Source organism: Magnolia sinica, chromosome 14 (genome assembly GCF_029962835.1).
Source record: "Magnolia sinica isolate HGM2019 chromosome 14, MsV1, whole genome shotgun sequence".
NCBI classification, from domain to species: domain Eukaryota; kingdom Viridiplantae; phylum Streptophyta; class Magnoliopsida; order Magnoliales; family Magnoliaceae; genus Magnolia; species Magnolia sinica.
In genome coordinates, this window is record NC_080586.1 from 18,669,164 (window position 1) to 18,694,953 (window position 25,790).

General features: G+C 37.2%; 1 protein-coding gene across 1 annotated transcript; it reads right to left on the reverse strand.

Annotated features, from left to right (window-relative positions):
- Positions 1-12,322: 12,322 nt before the first annotated feature.
- LOC131225205 (flowering-promoting factor 1-like protein 3) lies at positions 12,323-12,956 on the reverse strand. Its single transcript, XM_058220688.1, has one exon. It carries the CDS (start codon positions 12,866-12,868, stop codon positions 12,560-12,562), a length of 309 nt encoding a protein of 102 aa, XP_058076671.1. The 5' UTR covers positions 12,869-12,956; the 3' UTR covers positions 12,323-12,559.
- Between the last annotated feature and the right edge of the window lie 12,834 nt (positions 12,957-25,790).

Sequence of the window (25,790 nt, forward strand, 5' to 3'; positions counted from 1 at the left end):
GAGGGATGGAACTCATGCCTAAGATCACAGTCGACAGAATGCATCTCGAGATCCGGGATGTTCATCAGGTAGGGTACAACATGAACATGCCTTGGACCAAACATAATTTGGTCTACTACCTAAGTAGGCCAAACTTACACTAGAAAAATGCATAGTTAGGAAAAGAAAAGAAAAGAAAAAATAAAATTCAACAGTCCAAAGTCCATATGGGTGTGTGGTTCACCTGATGAGTGTTGTGTACTACCTTGACTTTTCATACATGCATGTTCATTTTGTGAACTACTTGATGAATGGCCTAGATCTTTGACATGCATGCCATTCGCCTAGATATTCGACACCTGTTCCACAACCTCACATGAGGCGTCCCTCATTGGACAAGAACTCTTTTGATATTTGAAAAACCATTTCTAAGTCTTTAGGTGCCAACCTTCCCCCAGCTTTCATACTTCTCAAAGCAGTATTGCAGTAATACACGCAAACTTACATGGAAAAGGTCCACTCCCATCAAATTAAGGTGGGCGCCGAAAAAGAAAAGAGAAGAACATGACAATGGTTATTACTTAATAGAAGTGTTCCACATGAAGAGGAAATTTCTATTATATTTACAAGAGAGTATGGCCCCACATCCACCTTACATGTGTATGCTAACATAGACAATTTGAAATGTGGGTTCCAAAGTGGACAGGGCACCACCCAATAATTACATTAACTAAATGATCCGAGCGGTCATTTTTGTAGTTGAATGTGGAGCATTGGTCAATTTCCTTTTTTAAAATCCATTTATGACCACTGATTAGATGGTTATGATCGTTTGGTTGATGTTATCTTTTGTGAAATATGCTCATGGCAAGTTTACATTTAGATGTGGATGAGGGGTTCACCATCTTGGACAAAGAATCATGCAATTCTTGTAACAATAGAATATGGGCATGTCTTAAGTGGGTGAGGTTCCACCACACCACCATCATTAGTTATAAATAATGGAATGTGAAAGTGTATTTATGGAAGAATCGATGGTTATGGCCTTTTCCATATTATTTAATTATGGATACTTGGGAAAAAGGAAGAATTTTAGGCACCATATGAAAGGGAAGGAACCCTAACCTTATGATAAAACATAAATAATAAAATAAAAGAACTTTGGTAGTCTTGCAGAGATTGGTGGTCCACACGCTTACACTAAAAAACTGTACACATAGCAAGTATTTAACTCAAATTAAACGGTTCAAATCATGGGCCTAATTTAGATGGTTGATGAGGAAAGCATTCTACCTAGTTATGTCCTCCATAGTTAAAACGAAGAGAAGTCAATGGTCCAAAGTTCATAAACAAATGTTTGTTAATCAGATGTAATTAGGATTGTCCAATTAATTGGATTGTGGTGTTATGATCTCTCTAATGTGAAACCAATGGTCTAATCTGAACTATATGTGTACTGAATGGAAAATGGTTCAGTGCATGAGTATGAGCCATCACACTCTGCCAGAGTATGTAATAACCCCATTCATAAAACTAATCTGAGCCATGCATGTAAAACAAAAAGGTGATACCTAGTTCCAGCCCCCCTTTCTCTCACTGTGGTGACCGTCCATTTTCTTTTCATATGCACCTCGAAAGAAAAATAAATAAATAAATAAAAATTTGTAGAAGCTTGTGGGAATGACATTTACAACCCTTGCTTCTGATATCTACACTCCATGCAGAAGCATTGCAATGATTGAGATGCACTTTACGCAAAGACAAAAAGGGGTGTATGTATATAAACAATAAAGGGTGTACATAGGGACTCCGTGTTCATGCAAGGTTGTGTAATTTGCAAGCAAAGAATAAAAGGTACATGTCCATATCTATATATATATATATATATATATATATATATATATATATATATATATATATATATATATATATATATTCCATCTTGTTTATGTGGAGGACCTGAGCACGTTTGGAAAATAATCGTGACATGACCGTTAAAGTATGTATTGAATGTCTGGAATAAAGAAATGAAATTACTTTTTGTGTTTGTTTGGTGCATATAGTTGAGATTTAATAATATCAAATTACAATTTTATAATTACTATGAAATAGAAGGAAATAGGAAACTAAAAAATATAATATTAAGGATAGATTAAAACACATGTGATCACATTGTCCTTAAAATAATTAAGACGGTTGTAGACAAATAACGTCTAGGATACGACAAGTTTGTGTATGATTTTGCTTTCAACAAGCACGAAAGAACTACTGATGGAATTTTGTAAACACATTTTTATCGATAGATGAAAGCCAAGAAGAAAATTTTCAAATGAAAAAAGATTTTTAAAAAATGGAAGATTAGCTTTGTTGGCTTAAACCATTGCACTAGTTTGATTCTTATGGACCTGTTGGTTCTGCCTAGCTCAGGTTTGTATTGAACCTATTGACTTGATTAGAGAACACTTGAAGTTTATTGGTCCATATAAGAGAATGAGTTGATTTATTTGTGATGATCAAATGAATTAGTCAAGCTCTGTTTATATATATAGGCAAGGGTGGTTGGACGTTTTGATCCAAGTTCATAAATGCACTGGACCACTTCTGACTATTGGTAAGAAACTAGCTATTTTTAATAGTTTTTTACCATTTTGTATGGGGAGACTAGCTGCATGATAACTGTTTCTGATTGTTAGGCTAGCTACATGTAGTAGTTTTTTATGGTTTGGTTAATTACTACATGAGTAGTTACACCAAGCCTCTTAAATAACTCAATAACTTCCAAGGTCGCGAGGGAGCTGACCTATCTGTAACACGATACACAAGCACAAAGTGCGCCATTGACACCTTTACAACCACACATGCCCATGCCCTCACACCAAAACTATACGTGTACGCGTGTGTTCACAGTAGAACACACAAGTCTCGGTACTCCTCTGTCTCACCAAGTAAATATTAAGGTACTCAATACCTTACTTATTAAGGGAAATTTTTCTTCTCTCTTATCTAATTTTTCACAAATGTTATATATATATATATATATATATATATATATATATATATATATATATATATATATATATATATAAACAAAACAATTTTCCATAACACACATGAGTAACACTCTCATCCATGTGTGCAATGGTTCACGTTTGAAATTCATGTATGCCTATATATCCATCAATTTTCAAGCATAATGGGTAAACAAGTCAAGACAACATGTAATGGACTAGTTTTGACAACATGTCCAAGATAGTTAGTCGTAATACAGCTTTGCCCACACCCAAATAGCTATTATATAGATTCTTCAACCCTTCGATATGAAGACCTCAATGTTGAAATGAGGTTATCTTTACTCAGTCTATCACTTGAGCTATGGATTGATGTGTTTTAGCCTTTGCTTATGATAGAGGAAGTTATTATGCAGAACTATAATAGAAGTTATTATGCAGTACTATACACTAAAACCTAGATATAGGGACTATGTTGTACCATCCCACTTCGGATATGCACACTACTTGGATGAGCTTAAAATTGCATTAGTTTAAATGATCATAACCATTTGATTAGATCTAAAAAAAAATTGTTGTTCATATCCCAAAATAGGCTACCATTTAATAGTTATAGGATCATATAGTTGGTGTGTGCTTGAGTTAGATGTATGGTTGATGTTTTGAATTTGTAAGCAACATGATCTGTCTATGTCATCGAAGTGCGATTGAGTATGTGTTAATGCCATAGAAGTCCCATCGAAAAAATTTGAAAAATTCATGTTTTCTTGCTAGAACGTTTTGGTATTTCTACTCGATATCATTGAAAGTATTCAATGCTATCGATAGATCATTAATGCCATTAAAGTCTCATCAAAGGTCCCATTGAGCGAGTGCACAGATTGAGAAGTAGTAGAAGAGTTTCAGGGCTTTCTAATTTGTTACCAAGGGCTTCAAGGGCATATCTTAAGCTTGTGAAGCGGATCCGAGGCTTTTTTGAATCGGTAATACTTTATCTCTTGTATTAATGCTTTCATGATGCATTACTTGTCACCCTGAATGTAATTTTTTTGCAAGAGTTTTTGCACATAAAATTTAAATTATTTGTATTTGGACTTGATCGTGGAATTGGTAGTACTTTGCTTGATTCGTGTTTCCCCCAACAATGTGTACCATCTTAATCATGTCATAGTGGTCATGCTGGTGACATGAGTGTTAATGAAAGGTTTTAACCCATGGGTCAATGGTAGACAAAGTATTTCAACATTGAGGTCATAGTTTGAGTGACCGTGTGGTGGGCGAGTGTGTGGATAGAAAACAAAGAAGAAGGAGAAGAGTGTTCATGAAATCAAAAGCTCATTTAAGAAAGTGGAGGGGGAGAAGAAGATTAGTAGTTGTGAGAGTATTATGATCCATAAACATGCAGATAGAAAATGTGTATATCCGATTAAACCATCCAACTCGTAGCCACTCTAGATGTGACACAGCCCATATGACAGTGAATTTAAGAACCAACTGATCCATTGGTCTTGACTTAATGAAGAGAATAATCAATGGTCAAAAGTCTGATTTGGAGGTCATCTAATCATTCTGATTTTGGGGCTATCTCCCAAACTACAATGGGTCCCACTATGTGTATCTTTGGATTTAGATAGACGCTACGTGCATGATGGTGGAGTGCATGCACATGCCTCTCATACTCTACAAAAGCATCAAATTAACAACTAACACCTAGCTTACTAATCGAAGCACCTTATCTTGGTACTTGCAAATTAACAAAAAAAAAAAAAAAAAAAACAAAAAACAAAAAACAAAAAAGACAAGATCAGGACCATTCATTTCTTGTCACCACATTAGATGTTCACACTCCAAAAGCTCGATCGGCTGGATGATCCTACTTTACCAAATAGAGGGCTTTCAAGGACTTGAGCAAAAGTCCCCCAATCGGCAGCCGGGATGATCCAAGGGATATAATTTTTTGGGTAGCCCAATAACGGTGGGTCCAAAAAAGATGTCCAGTTCAGATCTAGTATGTGCGCACCACATGTGCAGATTTCATATCCATCAACCAAACCACAGGACAAAACACCCCTAGCTATCAGTTCCCATCCTTTGTGGATAGGGGTGTTGTTGTCTTCACCCAACACAATCCAAAACCTTCTAAGAACTTGTACGCTTTTTTGCAGACTAAGGACTGACTACTCAGAAAGGAAGAGAGCTGGCATGTACATACCCCCTTCTCTCCCTATTTATAAAGGAAATGGGCAAAGAGGAAGTACAGCTACTTCCATGGAAAATGGATGGCATACTGACACTGCCTACTCGCTACTGGACGGTTCTAATATTTGGCCCCACCATGATATATTTTTTTATCCATGCCATCTATCTATTTTTTCAGATCATTTCAGTGTATGAGCCCAAAAATGAGGCAGTTTCAAATCTAAGGTGGACCACACTACAGAAAACAGTGATGATTGAACACCACCATTAAAAACTTCTCGGGGCCCATAAAATTTTTGGATCAAGATGATATCTGGGTTTTCCCCTCATCCAGATCTGTGTGACCTAATAAAAAGGTTGGATGGCAAATAAACATTACAGTAGGACCTAAGAAGGTTTTAATGATGGGCATTCAATTACCAATGTTTTCATGTGGTGTGGTCCACCTGAGATTTGGATCTGCCTCATTTTTTAGGTTTATGCCATAAAATGAGCTGAAAAAATGGATAGAAGGCGTGGATAAAACACGTACATTATTGTGGGGTGTCCAGTAGTGAATACTGGCTGTGTAAGTATGCAATGGACGTCCATTTCATGAGCTTCGATTGAAAACGTGGGGATAATGGGCTTATCCACAAGCAGTCAGACCCAGTGATCTTTGTCCACTTGTGTCAGACCCTTAGATGCAGGCTAAGTTGCAGCACATGTCTCTTGGATCATAGTACAGGGAAATGATGAACTGTACCATACTCATTCAAAGCGTGGCACACATGCATGCACGTACTATTGGCTATAACTCAATCCACAATCTTACTTGTGGGGCCCACCCAAAGATGGGTCCTTAAGATAATACTAATCCCTACCGTCAGATTAGGGTCGACCCTACCCATTCATATTTTAATCTGATTCTTAGGGCGTGGATGAGTGATATTCAAAATCGGTCTAGTACGTCAATGGATTACCAAACAAACAGTAAATGTGAGCCGAACACGTGTCTAAATCCAGTATCTCAATGGTTTACCAAACAAACAGTAAATGTGGGCCGAACACATGTCAAAATCAGATTAGAGATGTGGTGCCAATTGGTCTATCTTATCCATTTCCTGAAAAATGTTAGAGTAGGCCTATTATTTCCATCAACCATACGGAGTGGGCCATTTAAAGGTTGTCTAGAGAAAACACTGAATCGGACCTGATTATTGATAGGATGGTATGGATGAGGCCAAATAATGGTTTACAGATGTAGGTTGATGCGGGGATGAACGTAATGAGGTCGAGCAACGTCTTCCTCGAGAGGATAATTGTTCTGAATCCATGGAACTTCTCTGGACTCCTCACGGAGGCTTCTCGAATCCACGAGAAAGAAAGTAAGTAAAATAGAAAATAAATTCTATAAATTTTGAAATTGATTAATAATGTAGAGCGGGTCGCGGATAGTTACATGACCAAGATGGATCAGAAAAGGCCCGGTCGACGACAGAAATGACCCAGACCATAGAACCTTAAATCGGACGTATCTTACAATCCGGAATGAGTTATCTGACGTAAAATATATGATTTTGGGGTAGAACGAGCTACTGAAGCCAACCAACCTGGATATGTCAGGTTGCGCAGCCCAAAATTGTGAAAAATTCTTGGATCGACGATCGTTTCCCTGTTTTAATTTCGTTTTTACTATAAATAGTAAGTTTTAGTTTAATTATAACTCTTCATCCGTCAGGCTTTAGGAGTTGTGCCCAACGTGAAAAGAGCTTAAAATAATTAGGAAAACGGTTTGGTGAAGCCAAATAGGACACTTACTATTTTTGGCCGAAAACCTTGTGCACTAGTAGACATCACGACCGTCTATAAATAGTAAGTTTACTATTTATAGTAAGTCGCGGATTCTAGGAGTTTGAGTTGTAGTTTGATTCTAATTTCTTTTTCATTGCTTGGTACCCCTATTTAAAGGGTTGTGAACTCGTTTTTATTCATCAATTAATCAATTTCAAATTTCTTAGAATTTATTTCTATTTTTTGCTTTCTTTCCTCGTGGATTCGAGAAGTCTCTATGAGGAGTCCAGAGAAGCTCCATGGATTCGAAGTAGTTATCCTCATCATGTTCATCCCTGCATCAATTAATAAATGAAATAAACATGTTCACAACCCTTTAAATAAGGATACTAAGCAATGAGATAGAAATCAGAAGCAAACTACAACTAAAACTCCTAGAATTCGTAACTTACTATAAATAGTAAACTTACTATATATAGAAGGTCTTGATGTCTACTAGTACGCAAGGTTTTCGGCCAAGAATAGTACATGCCCTATTTGGCTTCACCAAGTTGTTTTCCTAATTTTTCTAAGCTCTTTTCGCCTTTTCTAAGCTCTTTTCGCGTTAGGCGCAACTCTTAAAGCTCAACGGATGAAGAGTTATAATCAAACTAAAACTTACTATTTATAGTAAAAACGGAATTAAAATAATGAAATGACCATCAATCCAGGGATATTTTGCAAATCCGGCTTGCGCAACCCGGCATAGCGGGGTTGGTTGGCTAAAATAGCTTGTTCTACCCCAAAATCTTATATTTTTCACCCGATAACTCATTCCGGATTATGAGATATGCCCGATCTAAGGTTTGACGGTCCGAATCACTTCTATTGTTGACCGGGCCTTTTCTGATCCATCTTATCCATGAAACTGTCCACGGCCCGCTCTACATCCTAGGTCCAAAATAATTTGGAGACGAAATGGACTAAAATTCATGGGGTTGTGACAATCCATTGACAGCCCTAATTATTCAGTGGCCCTCAAAAGGACAGTTCATCATCAATAAATGGACGATCAGAAAGAAACATAGTAAAATAGTTCAATAAATGGACGATCAGGAAGAAACAGTTCATCATCAATAAATGGACGATCGTGGGAGCCGTGTAAGTAATACAAGTCTAGGGTTATACACGATTTATAGCGGGGACATGATTTGGACGTTAGGATTGGGGGTACATGCATGAGAAGGGTATGATGTGTACAGTCATTGGTATGTTGCGCCACGCTATGAAATTGTATGGTTTAGTTCCTGGTATTGAGAAACTTTCGGATTTTTAATTGAGAAATTCACCAGTGCAATAAGGTGTATGGGAACCTTCCTGTGCACCTGTCACTAAAATGGACCATCCAATGGGTCCATGCCAATCTTCATTGTTTACTTTCAAAGTGGATGGTTGATTTTCAAAGTAAAATATTAGCTAATAAACAGGTTGAAATATTTCATGAGTGTTTTATTTTGTTTTATTTTTATTTTTATTTTTTTTGGTTTTTATCATATCCAACTCTTTATGAAACGACCCTAAACTTATAATACATTTTCTTCTACTAATGTTTGCATGGATAGATGAGAGAACTGTTTCTCACTCTTGCCGGATCCTCCAAGTTGAATCCGGACCATTAGACCCGGACCCATCACAAAACAACAAGATCCTACCGTTCAATTAGCAGCCTAGATATAAAACAATTGAAAACAAATTAACCATACTTTAATTATGAATGTAACTTTTAAGTCTTTAATGAGCCACCTGTGGCCCACTTTTGTTAACTCCGTATCTTATTTTGGTTGGTTAAAATGCAGGATCCTTATGTGGATTGACGGCTCATTTGAGTCAATTGGGACACAGTGAGTCCAATCTGATTTGACACCTTGCTTGCATGATCCTTCTAACTAAGTACAGCCTCTACTTTTAATTGAAAATATTCTAAGGTGTAAGATTCCTTGCTTCCTCACTCAAATCTTTTGTTACTTTACTTCATGTTATGTGAAATTGTATTTAACACACTGGCTAGATTTGAAAGTAGGCCAGTCATACTCAATTAAGTTGAGTTGTGACTTATCTTTGGATTTAATTGATTAGTTTGATCGGCCAAGCATCATAAGCCCATGTTCTTTGAGTAATTAAAAAATAGTGAAATATGCCACTTTCCTTTTTGCCCATGCATCAAATAATCCACCTTCTTCTATGTTGTCAAATGTATTGATGTAGAGTGTGCCACAAATGCATTCTTAATATGGTTGGACCAAAAGAAGTTCAAATGAAAGTGGAATTAATTTATCATAATTAGATTTAGTTCTACATACGGCATAATTGATGTTATTAGGTTCTTGCATGTCCAATTTGAAGAAATTTATTCCAAATATGGAAGAATTGTCATTCGAAGTTTTAACCATAAAAGAATTGTAATATTGAATTCAGTCATTGTCATGAAATGCACAACTTATTAATTTTTATGTAGCAATGCATTCGGGGTTAACCTACTTATATAGCTGACCATGAATGTGGATGTCTGTCTTGTGAGAAAAGTTCATACTGAAGGTCAAAATTGAAATTTTAGGGAAAAAAAGACTTTTTTTTATATATATATATAATTTCCATTATTGTTATCTCTAGCTTTAGAATTTTTGTATTTAAAAAAATAAAAATAAAAAATTGTAATAATGTTAGAAGTGTTCCAAGAAGATTTTATTTACATTTATATTTATTGTAAAATTAGCTCTTTGGTGAGATTTTGTTATTTCAAGTAACTTTTAATTGAATTAGGGTTTTGTTCATTTATATAAGTGATGTAATCAAGTAATTTTAATATTATTTTTAATTTTAATATATATATATATATATATATATATATATATATATATATATATATATATATATATATATATATATATATATATTACTTCTCACTTAAGGATTCAAGATCTTGATTACTAAAGGAACATAGTGATTTTATTTTTTTTGTTTATCATTTCACGTTCTTCCCCGCATCATATCTCATCTCCTTTTCATATACAGTTACAAAACATTATATGGTTAACTTCTATTTGAAATTTTAAAGGAAGGAAATTTTCATTTCCATTTTGCTCCTATCCAAACACAAAAGATGTTATATGTTTTGGTCGAAATCTCGGCCACTTGTAATGTAAGCTATACCATGGGTAAATGATCTGAACCATCCAATGATGAGTCATTTATGGCATTTAATCTAAACCATTTGAAGCATATAACTTTTTTGTGTCTGGGTATATGCAAAATGAAACTTTCCTCTTTCTTAAGTAAAAGTGTTATTTTATAGAGGCAGTATTCAAATTGAATAACCATTATTCTCTTTAACAGCTAAATAAAACAGACATTAACCATAAGATTTTTTATAATTGAATATAAATACAAAATAAAAAATGAAAGTGATTAATTATTTAATGGTATTAAAAAGAGATGGGATTGTCTGATGTGTGTGTGTGTGTGTGTGTGTGTATAAAAGGAGGGCAGTACATGCAAAAATACGCATCTAAGAAAGAAGGACAAAAAAAAAAGAAAAAAGACTGAACTTTGCTTTCAGGTTTGGTGGGTGGCCACTAATGCAGTGTATCATACCATTTTGAAAATTGTACCATTCCCATGGTGGCCCACTTACCATTGGGCGGACAACAAGATAAGCTCCAATCACAGGCCACCATTCATGTGCCAGGTGGGGAACTTCCCGACACAAGCTACGCTGTCCCTGCAGGATACCTTTTCCCATATCCAGGGACTCGGATTGCCTGCAAAACTTCCTGCAAAGGAAAGTTAGGTGGGGCCCACTGAGATGTTCGTGAGAAATCCACCCGTCCATCCATCCATCCATCCGTTTTGACGGATCATGATAGGACACGGGCACAAAATTAGGCAGATTTAAAACTCAAGTGGGCCCCACGATAAGAAAAGGTGAATAGGGAAATGCCTATTGAGTTTTGGATCCATCCATCCATCCATATTACTATTGAGATGAATTGAAAACACAAAATATTAGCCTGATCCAAAACTTATGTGGCCCCACAAGTGATTCAACGGTGGTGGACGTTCAATCCTTGATGTCTCCTGTTGAACGGCTCAATTGAGTTTTGGATCTGCCTCTTTTTAGGCCCAAGTCCTACCATGATCTGGTAAAATGGATGGTATGGATTTCTCACAAGAATCCCAGTGGGCCCCACCAGCTTCCCGTCAGATAACTTTTAGTCCGTTCCGTGTGAATTTATACAAGTGGGGCCGTTATTTACTGATCCAAACCGTTGGTACGCTAGTCATGAAATTCTCCTATATGAAAATTTAAAAAATAAATAAAAATCCCGAGCTTTCAGTTGGCGCCCAGAACATATACGATCAATAAAGAAAATACATCAATGGCCCACATTCAAAGAGAAAAAAGATTTAAATTTCGGTGAGAAATGGGGCATCTATAGCAGGTGGGCTCCACAACATAAACGGCTTAGATCTACCTGTTCCATATTGTAGATATTTCAGGCCCATATCTTCTCTCTTGCCGTAGTGTGGGGCCCATGTTAACGACACGGCGAATTTGTAAACGGATTTGGATAGCTTTCACGTGCGTTCACACGTGTCATGTCGACGTTGATCGCAAGCAAATTGCAGGATCCCTTCACGTGACACCCTCTTTCCCCTTCAATATCTTTTCTATCAAATCCCCCTTTCTCATTCGGCCATCTTTTGGACAACACTATGCTGTGTGTTTGCTACAGTTTAATAGCTTATAGCAACTCATTTTTCACACAAATATCGTTCAACAACACAAGCGCAGACCACCCAAGTTGGGGTGGCCTCTGTAGTCGAGTTAGCATAGCCCTAAAATCACATTGACAAGATGAGACGTCTAATCTTGTCCGTTGAATCGGACAGTTACTTCCTTCTAAATGTGATAATTGGACGGTTAGGATTGTCTATCACTGTATTTGCATTAACAAACGTTTAATCATGTTCAAATGTTAAATTGTGGTGAATAACACATGAGATCTCTTTCTATCTCTCATTTGATTTCCTCACATGCAGTTCGAATCCGATATTTTAGGGTGCATTAAATATCGTATCGGGTTCTTGTTCCGGCTGTAGGGATGACGTGCCATTACATGCAATACATGTACGAGAAAGCTTGCGTGTAAGCAACTAGAGCCGTTGAAGTAGAAAAGATTCATGCATTAGAGCTCATACACACATACATTTATATATAATATATGATTTCAAATAAAGCTTTTAAATGTATATAACTGAAGGCGAAAACATAGAAGAAAAACATACACACAAAACCTCCCACATATCATTGCTAAAGGACTGGTGCAATTTACATGAACATGAGAGAGAGAGAGAGAGAGAGAGAGAGAGAGAGAGAGAGAGAGAGAGAGAGAGAGAGATGACATGAAAATATAAGGGTGCGTTTGGTTGCACCCAAAATCATGATATTTCATGATTAATCAGGCCAATTTGATGCAACCAAACACACCCTAAAAGAAAAATAAAAAAACACCCACAAGCTAATTTTCTTTTCTTTCTTTTTGTTAATGACATGCATGCTGCTACATATCTCTAACTTCGAAGACATTACGATTCTGGACGACGATGCCGAACATGTGCATGGACTTGAATCGGCTGAAATCTTTGGGTAGAGAGATGAGATGGACCGTTGATTGTTTGTGGAACTGGAGGAGATCGGGATCGCCGTAGTACCTTTCCCACCCGAGGCAGGAGAGCTTGCGCTCGAGATCTGCGTATGAAGTGATTACTTCATTGGTAGGAGTGTGAACCAAGACCTTACGGCGACCGTCGGATTCGGTGCCTGGGTTGAGGCGGACAACGCCGTCCTTGAATACCCAAACACCAGACATTTTTCTAGTGTAATGAATACGAGGAAGGAAATGGTGGAGAAGAGAGAAAGAGAGAGTGTGTGTAGGTGATGGAGTGGGGAGGAAGGGTGTATAGGGTTTATATACAGGAGAAGCTTGGGTTTTTAACACAGAAGAAAAGAAAGAAAGAAAAAATAAAATAAAAAATCTCCAGAGAGTGCGCACAAAAGCACGTTTGGGCTATCTTTGCCTTTGGTTTGTAGCTAAGGTGGGGCCCATTTCAGAAAAGAAAATTGGGGCCCACTTGGGTAAGTCTAAGGATACAAGGGTGCTATCAGGGTCTGGTTTTGGGGCACACGTACTATCGCTTTGGTGTGGATTGGGGAGAATTCCATATCTCGTCGTGGTGCTACTACTGGAATCTTGGATAGGGATTTCTCCAGATGGTTCCGGTACATACGCCCAGTCTCTCGCTTCTACAGAACATCTGACCGTGAAAAATTGTGCCATGTCATCAATATCGCCTGTGGTGAAAATCATGCTGATCCATTCATCAAGTGGACTTACATTTCCATTTGAAATTAATAGATTTCCAACGGTCAGATTCAAGATATTTACGTGGCCCACCTATTAAGTAGATTTTCAGATTTTTACAGAGATCAATCTTCAATGTTTGACTAATCTTTTTCACGGCTCCGATTTTCTACACAAATGATACGTTCGCAGGAAGGACGAGGCTGAATTTGAAAGTTCACATTCACAAGCACCAAAGAAAGAGGGATTAAAATTTAAAAAAGGCCAGAAAGAGGAATTATCTGGTGTGTAGTACATACACCGAGCACTCGTATACATAAACAATGAACATCGATTACAGTTGCCACCTCTTGTAAATCGGTATACACTGAAGGTCCGGTGTATCTTCATGGTTGCTCTTTGCAGAATCCCAACGGTATTATACACGTTGGTAGTTTATTCATCGATCCGGACCGTTAATTTGTTCCAAATCACTCTTCATGGGCTGCTAAACAACAATCAGTCTTAGTGTATGATCCTGATTATTCACTTAATGGTCCCGTAAATGGACGGTCCAGATAAGTTACAATAGAAAATACCCAATCCTCAAGATAGCTAGGTAGCCCGTCTGGTTCACTCCATTCTCGAGAATCACTTTGATATGATGATCTTAACCAATCGATCCCTCTCGCAAAAAACAGACGGCTGCAGCAAAAAAAAAAAAAAGGACACTGTTTAGATGGTTAGGATAGTGGATGTAACCAATCGAGACTCGCTACTGAAGTGACGTCACTAAGTTTCGTGGCCCAACGCCGTCCATCCATTTGGAGAGATCATTTTAGGGCAAGATCCAACGAATGAGTTAAATCCAAAGCTCCAGTGGACCCCAGCATAGAAAACAGTGGGACATTGACGTCCACCATTAAAAACTTCTAAAGATCACAAAAGTTTTAGATCAAGCTGATATTTGTGTTTTACCTTCTTTTAAGTCTTTTTTAAACTTTTGAATAGGTTGGATTTCAAATAAACATCATGGTGGGCCTTCGGATAGTTTCAACGGTGGGAATCACTCTCCCCACTGTTTTCTGTGGCGGCGTCCACGACAGCTATTTATCTGACTCATTCTTTGGCTCATGACCTAAAATGATATCTCAAAAGGGATGGACAGTGTGGATGCAACACATATATCATAATGGAGCCCACAGAACTTGGTGACGTCACTTCAGTAGCGAGTCTCGCTACTGAACATGTCGGTAGCTAATCCGCGCCCGTAACTTTTTACATGCCTCATTAAATCTCATTAAATATTCGTGAGAAATTGTGGTTTTGGCCACATGATTTGTAGTTGTTTGTTTCTCTAAAACTAACAAACCATGAAGCGTGTAGATGAAAGTTGCATTGATGTTTACTTCATTTCCATAAATAAAAAATCAATGGTTTTGGTATACGTGGTATAACCATCTAAAAGCTTGCGTGAGTCTTGCATCTTCTTCCATGGAATAAGTTTCTCCCACAACCTAACTATGACTACTTCATCCTCGCCTTTGTCATTACCTACATTTCTTTGACTTGGGTATTTTTGTAATTTTGTTTGATTATTAAGTTAGGTGGCCCAGCTCTATCCACTGTTGGCTGTCGGTGAATTTTGTCTGTAACATTTTGTGTGGCAGATCTTAGTCAAAATGGGCCACATCTGCTAATTTCACATGACATCTTGGAATTGGTGTTCAATATCAACAAATTGGCTTCTTAAAGGTTTAAGTGGCTTACATTTGATTACCCATATTTTTAAAAGTCACTTTGATACGAACATCCTTACCCTTCTATCAATTGCTATGAAAATTGAATTAATGGTGTATATTAATTCATAGTTGAGAATGTTCAACCATTGATAATGATAGATTGAATTTAGTTGTCCATCCATTTTAAAAGTCAATTTGATTGAGTGATTCTAACCATAACGATGGATGGAAAATGAAGGAAATGAAGGGTAAGCACTAAATTATAACCGAGAAATTCTTTGAGAAAGATGGACTTTGAAAATTCAATATTAACAACAAGAATAGAGTCGACGGCCGAAATTTGACCCACAATCTCCGGTGGTTGAATGATGCAGTATTGTTAGGTTTAAGAGAGGGAAGAAAAAAGATTAAGAGAACATCGCTATCATCATTTAAGCTATATTCTAATTAATTGGAGTCAGCTATATGAATTCTGTTAGGTTGTCCCACTTTATTAAAGGTTCCTTTCGATAGACCATCTGTTATCAAGTCTTTTCTTATTAGGACTATCAATGGACTGATTTTGGGTTTAGCTTCCATCTATATTTTAAACTACTCAAACGGACTTGGTTTATTCAAAATTTTGATTTCACTGGCCCAAGGCTTATTTAGAATTTCAATTTTGTGTGGCCTGAGTCTAGCCCATTGCAGCCCCATTTTTAGGGAGTGGATTAGGTGCGACCCTAACCATGGGGTCTACCTTGATGTATGTATTGTATATCCACACCGGGCATCATTTTATAGCATGACCTCAAAAAAGAAGTAAATACAAATCTCAAGTGGACAACATTATAAGAAGCACTGGTGATTGGACGCTTACCATTAAAAACATCCTACAACGCACCTTAAGGTCTACTATAATATTTATTTTCCATCTAACTTGTTGATAAAATCTCATAGACATGGATGGAGTAAAAAAATAAAAGAAAAAAAAAGAAGAAAAAAAGGAAAAAACAAATACCAGCTTGATTACTTTTGTGGCCCACAAGAAGTTTTTAATGGTCAATCACCATTATTTTGTGTTGTGTAGTCAACCTAACATCTGAATCTGCTTCTTTTTTTTTTTTTCATGTCATAAAATGAGCTAGAAAAATGGATGAAGGAGTGGATATACAATGCATACATCAATGTAGGCCTTACAATCAAGGCCGCTTCGCTCTCTATTTTAAAAAAAAACATTTTATCAAAAATAACTTATTAAAAGTTAAACCTGGTTAAAAACATTTCCATTTACGAATTTATCTAAAATGTTATAAAAAATAAAATTAGGCATTTCCTACATTAGTTAACTGTATTAAAGGGGAGCAGATTAGGTGAGACCCTGGATCCACCAAGGTGGGTGGGACCCCTGACTGTGGGGCTCACAGTGATGCATGTGCCTTAAATCCACACTGTCCAACTATTTTGAAAGCTCATTTTAGGTCATGATCCCAAAAATAAAGCTTACTCAAATCTTAAGTGGATCACACTACAGGAAACAATCGTGATTGAATCCCTGCCATTAAAAACTTTATAGATTCCACTAGAACGTTTATTCTCCATCCAACCTGTTGATAAGGTCACGAACACCTAGATAAGAGACCACATGAATATAATCTTGATCCAAAGCTTTTGTGGCCTACAAGAAGTTTTTAATGGTCAATCACCATTATTTTGTGTTGTGTAGTCAACCTAACATCTGAATTTGCTTCTCTTTTTTTTATGTCGTAAAATGAGCTAGAAAAATGGATGAAGGAGTGGATATACAATACATACATCAATGTGGGCCTTACAGTCAAGGCCGCTTCACTCTCTATTTTGATTTACATTTTAACAAAAATAACTTATTAAAAGTTAAACCTGGTTAAAAACATTTCCACTTACGAATTTATCTAAAATGTTTTAAAAAATTAGGCATTTCCTACATCAGTTAACTGTATTAAAGGGGAGCGGATTAGGCCAGAACCTGGATCCACCAAGGTGGGTGGGACCCCTGATTGTGGGGCTCATAGTGATGCATGTGCCTTAAATCCACACCATCCAACTATTTTGAAAGCTCATTTTAGGTCATGATTCCAAAAATAAAGCTTACTCAAATCTTAAGAGGATCACACTACAGGAAACAATCGTGATTGAATCCCCGCCATTAAAAACTTTATAGATTCCACTGGAACGTTTATTTTCCATCCAACCTGTTGATAAGGTCACAAACACCTAGATAAAGAGACCACACAAATATAATCTTGATCCAAAGCTTTCGTGGCCGACAAGTTTTTAATGGTCAATCGCTACTTTTCTTGTACTATGGTCCATCTGGGATTTGGAACTGCTTCATTTTTTCCATCATACCTTAAAATGAGCTTTCAATATGGATGGACGGCATGGATGTAGTCACATACATCACAGTGGGCCCCACAGTCAGTGGTCCCACCCACCTCGGTGGATCCAGGGTCTCACCTAATCCGCTCTCGTACTACAGTTACCATACATTTTCATTCATCTGGACCGTTCATACTTTCCATCTTGACTAAGAGGTAGTCCAAAATTCATACTTTTTAGATGCCCCTAACCTCCAAATCAACGTGAATTTTCTTCGTTCCTTGTTGAGCATCTGAAAGTTTGGCAATTCATTGACCGGTCCAGATAATCCGATTAGTAAGACTTTTGAGATATAAGCCGTGGAGAGGTGTCCTATCAATTTCACAGTCTAGCTATTCTATTATTTCACCCTTTTGAGAAGTGAAGTGATGGATAGCATATTGACAAAGTGGACAACGTGCAGTCATATCTATTGTACAGTTCAGGAATGTTCTCGATCAATCCAGACCATCAACTTATTTATTACCTCTTGGATGGACCACCTTAGAAGATCAACATCAATACGGTGACCCCAATTGCTAAATCTATGGTAAAAATAACATGAACTTTTAATAATGATAAAGCTAAACAGATTGGATGGTTAGGATCATACGTCAGAAGGCAATGCAAGAGGTGTCCCGCCTAATGAAGGGAGTATGATGGCTGGTAGTGATTATACACGTGGAACGCATCCTCAAGTTAAACTGTCCAAACTGTGGGACCCACCGTAGATAGATCGTCATCCTAGAATCATATTGGTTGAGCATTCTTATTCTCTGGATAGCGGACACTTTCTAGCTGAATTCAGACCGTTGGATATTTTTCATGTCAACCGTCCAATAAACATCTACTAATCCACCAGTTAAATAATAAAATTAGTGCGAATTTTTGGATTATCATCCATCTATGGTGGGGCCCATCGTTTCAAATGATTTAATTTGATTTATTTATATGCCACACGTAAAATCTCCTAGCGCCTGCGTATCAACCATCACAGTCTACCAGAGTATCAAAGTTTCTACGCCTCCAGCGTACAGACTCTACGGTGGTCCTTCAGCTGCGACATCTCAGAAGCCGGTACCGATTCGTTGCCTGCTTAAAGATGGTACATTTCGTTTACACCTTTACACAGCATTCCTTGTCAACAACATGGTGGTCCACCTTCGTTTCCATGCTCCTCTTTCGCCAAGCCATGAGGTACCATGACATGGACAGATCGCGACCATTCATCGTCCGACAGACCTATTTGCTAGGCAAATGGGGCCACCTTCACCAAAATCCCACTAAATCTAAATGGACCACTAACGCATCCACACATCTTTTGGTTTTTGGTACACAGTCAACATTATGCTCTACTTTTAACAATTGAAAATGAATTTCCATGTAGGTAATGATAAAATCGCTTCTGGCGTCGATGTTTAATGTCAACCTCACGTTTCCTGTCCAACGAGGACATGAGTGATTCGGCGAATCAGATATTTGAAGGTGAGGCTGGCTTTAGGTGGGCCAGATCGGACGGCCATTAGCTTCTTGCTTTTTTACCGGTAAAGCTAAATAAAGGATCTAGGAACAAGGAACATTGCCTCGCGCCCTATCCTTCTTTCCGCCACCTTTGGAAGGTGCTTGGTTTTTATTGTAGAATTAAGTGAGATTTGCAGATGGTGGGCCCAGTTGAACGGTACAACTGGGCTTCTTGGTTTAGTTATCTTAATTTTTGATACGATGGGCCTCAGTTTGGATGGGGTATATGGTGGAAATTCATGAAAGCAAATTTCAAATTTGAATCATACGGTATTAAGCAAATGTAAATTAAGCAATCACAAACACATAATTTTACGTGAAAAAATTCTTGAGGAAAAAATACGGCACAAAATAATAATGAATCACTCTATATAAAAGCAAAAGTAGAAGAGATGAATTTGCTTACGATACTCAAAAAGCCTCGTTTCCACTTCCCCAACCTTAAAAAGCATTTGATCACTTCCTTAAAATAGCTTAGTAGTGTTATAATCTCACAATTACACCCATATATAGAGTTGCACCCGAAATAAGAAACAATTCCCGTAATTTCGTAAAATCATGCGCTTCTGTCGATGGGATCGACAATCATTGAAGGCCCTTCGATGGGATTAAAGCTACCTTTACCCAAAGAGTGTCCAGCGAGTAAAGGCCAAAAGACAAGATTTTCTTGATGAGATCAAGTAAGTTGTCAATGGGATTAACAACTGCTCGATAATATCAAGTGGTCTGTCGATGGCATCATAGACTCTGTTTCAGCCATATTGAAGACATATGACAACAATCTCCACCATTACTTCCATCATCATGAACCACAACACTAAGCTCCATCTGTAATCGCATCTATCATAACTTTATTATCGTCGATGCTTCTCATGCATACTCCGTCTTCATCAACCTTTCTCTAGGGTCAGAAAAGTTTTGAATAGAACTAAAACTTCTCTGTAAAAACCTCATTTGTCAACATATCCACCAGATTCACGCCGGTGTAGATCTTCTCTAGAGTTACACTACCTCCTCAAGCATATGTCAGATAAAATGGTAATAGACATTAATATATTTAGTTCTAGAATGTTAAACGGAATTCTTTACCAAACTGATCATGCTTTTCCTTTCGCTATCACAATTAACCAGCACGACCTCCTGCTAAAGCTCGAGTTCGGTCATCATTCCACGTAATGAAATACTTTCTTTAAATGCTTCTGTTATTGCCATATACTCAGCTTATATTATGGAAAGAGTAACCACATATTGAAGCTTCAATATCCAACTAACCACTTCACCCATTAATATAAACGAGTGATCGGAAGTCAACTTTATGTTGTCCATATTCCCTACGTAATCCGAATCAATATATCCAACAAGCTTTTCCTATAATTTCTAAAATGTCAAGTCCGTTGTATATCGTAAATAATGTAGTCATTTCACTGCCTCTCAATGTTACTTGCTAAGGTTTGATATATATATATGCTCACAACACCGACTATATATGAAATATTTGATTTCATAGAAACCATAGCATATATAAAACTGCCTACTGCACTCGACTAAAGCATACGAGACAAAACCTGTTTTTCTTCATCTGTAATGGGTTATTTCTAAAAAAAAAAAAGAAAAAGAAAAAAAAACTTGAAGTGAGTAGCATGGGGTGTGCTAACTGGCTTAGCATTGTCCATCGAAACTTCACCAATATCTTCTTAAGGTACTCTGCCTAAGATAACTATAATTACTCATGTTCATCTCTATGTATGTCTATGTCGATAATCTTTTTTATATCCCTTAGATATTTCATTTCAAATGCCTTTGAAAAATGAATCTTCAATATATTGATCTCAAACATGCTTTAATTGGTGATTAGTATGTCATCACCATATAATACCAATAAAATAAATCCTCCATCACTCAGTGTCTTAAAGTAGACATAATGATCATATTCACTTCTGATAAACTACTGAATCCCCATATAAGTATAAAACTTTTTGTACCACTGCATAAGCGATTGTTTAAGGTCATACAATGACTTTATCAACCTGCAAATTTTATTCTCTGACACATTTTATTCGAATCCATCTGGTTACTTCATGTAAACTTGCTCTTCCAATTCCCTATGTAGGAAAGTAGTCGTAACATCCATCTGTTCTAACTCAATGTTGTATTAGGCAACCAGTGCCAACAAAAATCCAATAGATACATACTTGACAATCGATGGGAATATTTCACTGAAGTCGATACATTCTTTTTTAACATGCCCCTTTACTACCAACCTTGCCTTGTATCTGCTATATTTCTTCTTGTAAGTCCACTTTGACTCGATGCTTAACCCTCAATGGGAAGCTTTGCTAGCTCACACATATCATGCTTATACAGATAGTCAATCTCATCTTGTATCGCTGCCATCCACCTCTCAGCATTTGTATCACCTAGTTCTTCCTGGAAGGTGAATGGGTCCCCCACATCTATAATAAGGGTCAATGTAATGTTCGAGTCATTCCTGTATCTCTCTAGTAATCTGTGATCTCTATGTGGATTTCTCTTCATAAGTGGCTGCTTCACTGCTCTTCTACATCTTGTTGGTACTCAACTTCAACATGTGTTTCATCCTTGTTAATTTCAATGTCTATCACTGTTAATTTTTCTGATTCGTTGTGTTCTTCCTTAAGGAACAAAGAATCATTATCAAACCTGATATATAGCTAATCATGATCTTATGTATGACTTGGTCATGCAGCATGTATCCCTTCATACCATCACTATAGCCAACAAAGATATACTTCTTAAATCTTTTGTATAGCTTATCTCTTTCAATTGATGATACATGAGAGTAAGCATCGCAACCAAAATCTCACAACCCTAGGTAATCAACATCTTGACCACTCTACACTTCTTTCAAAATTTTACAAAACCAATTAGCATATACGGGGATCAATTCACTAAGTAATATGTCATGTTAACGGGCTCAGTCCATAGCTCCTTACCTAACCCAACATTACTCAACATACTTCGGGCCCTCTCCAAGAGAGTTCGATTCATCCGTTCTGTTATATCATTTTACTTGAGTGTATGCCTAACTGTGTTATAGCACATGATCCTTTCATTTTTACAAAACTAACTAAATTCGTTATAAGTGAATTCACCTCCATTATCTATGCTCAAAACTTTCAACTTCCACCATGATTATTTTTCTACCATCGCCTTCCACACCTTAAAGATGACAAATACATCTAACTTATACTTTATAAAGTACACCCACACCTTTTTAGAATAATCATCTATGAACGATATAAAGAATGATGACCATCATCTAGAAACAACGGACGAAGGCCCCTACACATTAAAATGCACATAATCTAAATAACCCTTACTAACATGTTTTTCCGAATTAAACAATAACTATGACTGTTTACCAAATATATAATGGTCACATATATTGAAATTAATGCTTTTAAATCCAAGAATCAAGGAACGTTCAGAAAGTACTTTTATGTTATGCTCGCTTATGTGGCTTAGACAAGCATATCACAAACGTGCCAACGTGGACTCCATTATAGACGCTGCAGCTCTACCCAATATGGTATTCCCAATCAACATTTAAAAGTTACTGTTCTACTATGCATTCATCACTATGAATGCCCCTTTTGAAACATTTAGGACACGATTAAAACTGGTGAATTTACACCCAATTGCATCAAGAGCACCCAGAGAGACCAGATTCTTCTATAAGTCAGGTACATGTCTCACATCTGTCAGGATATGTTTCATCCTATTAGATATCCTCATGCGTACTAATCTAATTTCAATGACCTTACAAGTTACATCATTGCCCATACACACTTGGCCACCATCACGCTCACTCTATGTGGTGAACTAATCTTGATGCATTGTCATGTGGTATAATGCCCCTGTATCCAAAATCAACTCATCGTTGAGGTACTTGGATTTAGATGCGGTCAGAACATCACTAGTGTCCACATTCTTACTCGACTCCACTGCATTGGCCTCTCACTCAACTCCACTGCATTGGCCTCTTTCGACACTTCATCTACCTTATCTTCCTTTGGGCTTTAAGATTCCAACAATCTTTCTTCACATGCTCATGTCTTCCACAGTTCTAACACTTCATCTTTCCCTTACCATTGGACTTAGATCGTGAACGTGACGAATCGCCCCTCTCCCGCTCTAAATTCTTTTCCCTAGCTACTAATGCATCCATGGAGGAACCTGCACTACTGTCCTTCTTTCTTAATAGCCTCGACTGAAAGGGTCGAGATGACAGTCTCAATATCAATGGTCTCTCTACTGTGGCATATAGTCTCTACAAAGCTATTGTAAGACTTTAGAAGGAAGTTTAGCATAATTAAGTCTTGATCTTCCTCGTCCATCTTCACTTTCACGCACGTCGATCTATAAAAAATCTAATTAAATGCATTGATGTGTTCATTAAGATTCGACCCATTCACCATCTTTAAATTATAGAATTGTTTTTTCGGATACAAATGATTTGACAACGATTTCGTCATGATAAGCTATCTAACTTTTTTTCTAAAATCATGTGGCAGTCTTTTGATTCAGAACATTAGAAAGGACATCGTCCCCCAAATATAGTTGGACTGAGGTTTTCGCTCTTTCATCCAACTCTTCCCATTCTTTATCTCTCATAGACATTGTACTCTTATCAATACTAGGGAGTGCATATTCCAACCCTTAATGAATTAGAAGGCCTCTCATCTTCACCTTCTATAGTTTAAAGTTTTTTCCCCGGTGAACTTTTTCATTTCATATTTCACGTTTGATCCCTTAATTGTTATGATGTCAATCCGAACTTGAATCTCAACGTGCGCTTTGATATCACTTGTTAGGAATCTGTGGAAGCAAACCTCAAATTCAGATCATATGAGATTAAGTGAATATAAAATAGATTATACAAACGTAAACCAGGTAATCACAAAGCACACGATTTTATATTTAAAAAAAAAAAAAAATTCCTTGTAGAAAAAAATCACCGCACAAAACGATAGCAAATCACTATGAAAGCAAAAAGTATAAGAAATGGAATTAATTACAATAATCAAAAACCCTTGTTTTCACTTTCCTCAAGCCCCCAAAAACGTTTAGCCCTCATTAGAATAGCTTAGTATTTCCATTATCCCGCAATTACACCTATATAGTCACATGCAGAATATGAAACAATTCTGACAATTCTACAAAACCATGTGTTTCATTTCTTTCGATGGGATTGATAGTCATTGAAGGCCCTTCAATGATGTTGATGCCACCTTTGATCACATCAATTTGAGCCTAAAAATTTTCTAGCAAGTAAAGTTCAAAAAGAAATAAATTTGGATGGGATCGAATGGGCTGCTTATGGAATCTTGTAGTCTATCAGTGTCATCGACCGACCCTCTTCCAATCATATCGAAGACATCTGACAACACTGCACATTGAAAATCTCTTATCTTGTAAGATTCTAGAGATAGAATAAGTTGCTTTTTGTAGTTGAATGTGAATTTTTACTATAATTTTTTCTTAACCATCTATTTTCTGCCGACTTATTGAGGGGCTAAGAACATTTTATCTTGGAGAATTTTTTATTTTTTATTTTTTTGGCTGGGCCTTACTCGTACAAATTGAACTGCATTGCGACCCACGATATCAACCATTTAGATCACTGAACCATGGGACCTTACTCGCACAAATTGAAAACTCGAATTTTACAAGCTTTCCTCTTGGAAACTAATACGTCTTTGCATATAAATTCGATTTCGTTTTACCTCTGTCGCGACTGATAGCCCACCGTATGTCGCCAACCACTGTGACCCACATGCTGAGTTTTCTGTTGATCGGAACGGTCCATATTTTGGAATCTTTACACTGAAATAAATTTATGACCATCTATTTGTAGATGATTTAAAACGATGAAAAGAAAAAAAGCCATCATGGCTCGAATACAACTGTAAAATCAAAGCTATAATCTACAATGAAGCATGATTGTGTGAAAATAGCTTAGTTATGGTAGCAAATAGAATATGCACGGTTCTAATAATCGGAACATCTCATCATGTGGGTCCCAGTGGGCTGCGACGCATGCTAGATCCCTTGTCCATCACCGTAGAAAAGCCAAAAAAATGTAGTGTTTTATGTCTCATAACATGTAGTGTACTGAAGCACGCAACTCCTTACATGTGCAGCTGATGTTTTTGTGATCCAGGCCACTAATCTAATGGGCCCCATACGGATGGGGGATTCCTCAAAACTTCTCCCCTGTTGCAAGATCCTGACCCTTTGATCGGTGGCCTCAAGATAGAAGGTTAAGAAAAAAAAAATGCAGCAATGGTCCACATTCAAAGGGTAAAGGCCAGACATTGGACTGCTTAGGACCTTAAAATCTGGAAAATAAAATTTGGGGTATTCCCTATCCATGGTGGACCCACCAGATTAACGGTCCAGAGGCAGATAACAAAATAACTCTTTTCATTTAATAAAGGAAGATACTTATTTCCTCTTTGAGAGTACATTATCCTTTGTTTCTTCGTCTTTTAAAGAAGCATTGGGTAATCTCAATCATTAAAAGGGCAGCTTTGATACTCAACGGTTTTTCTCTAATGTAAGTGAATTTATTCTCCATCGTACCCTTTAAACAATAGAAGAAACCCCTTTGAGTTTGGAATGGATGGGATGTGATATTTTCCGAAAAACATGCTAGTTACCATACAACCTGGTGCTTTGGGCCAAAGGTGGGCCCCACTAATAAGATCAGCTGCAGCGAAAATCGACCTAGCTTCCCACTCATCAGTAGATGTGTCTGGCTAGGGTTGCCC

Bases quoted from the DNA above. Each gene is read 5' to 3' on its own strand.
- LOC131225205 (XM_058220688.1), bottom strand. From the start codon at position 12,868: ATGTCTGGTGTTTGGGTATTCAAGGACGGCGTTGTCCGCCTCAACCCA.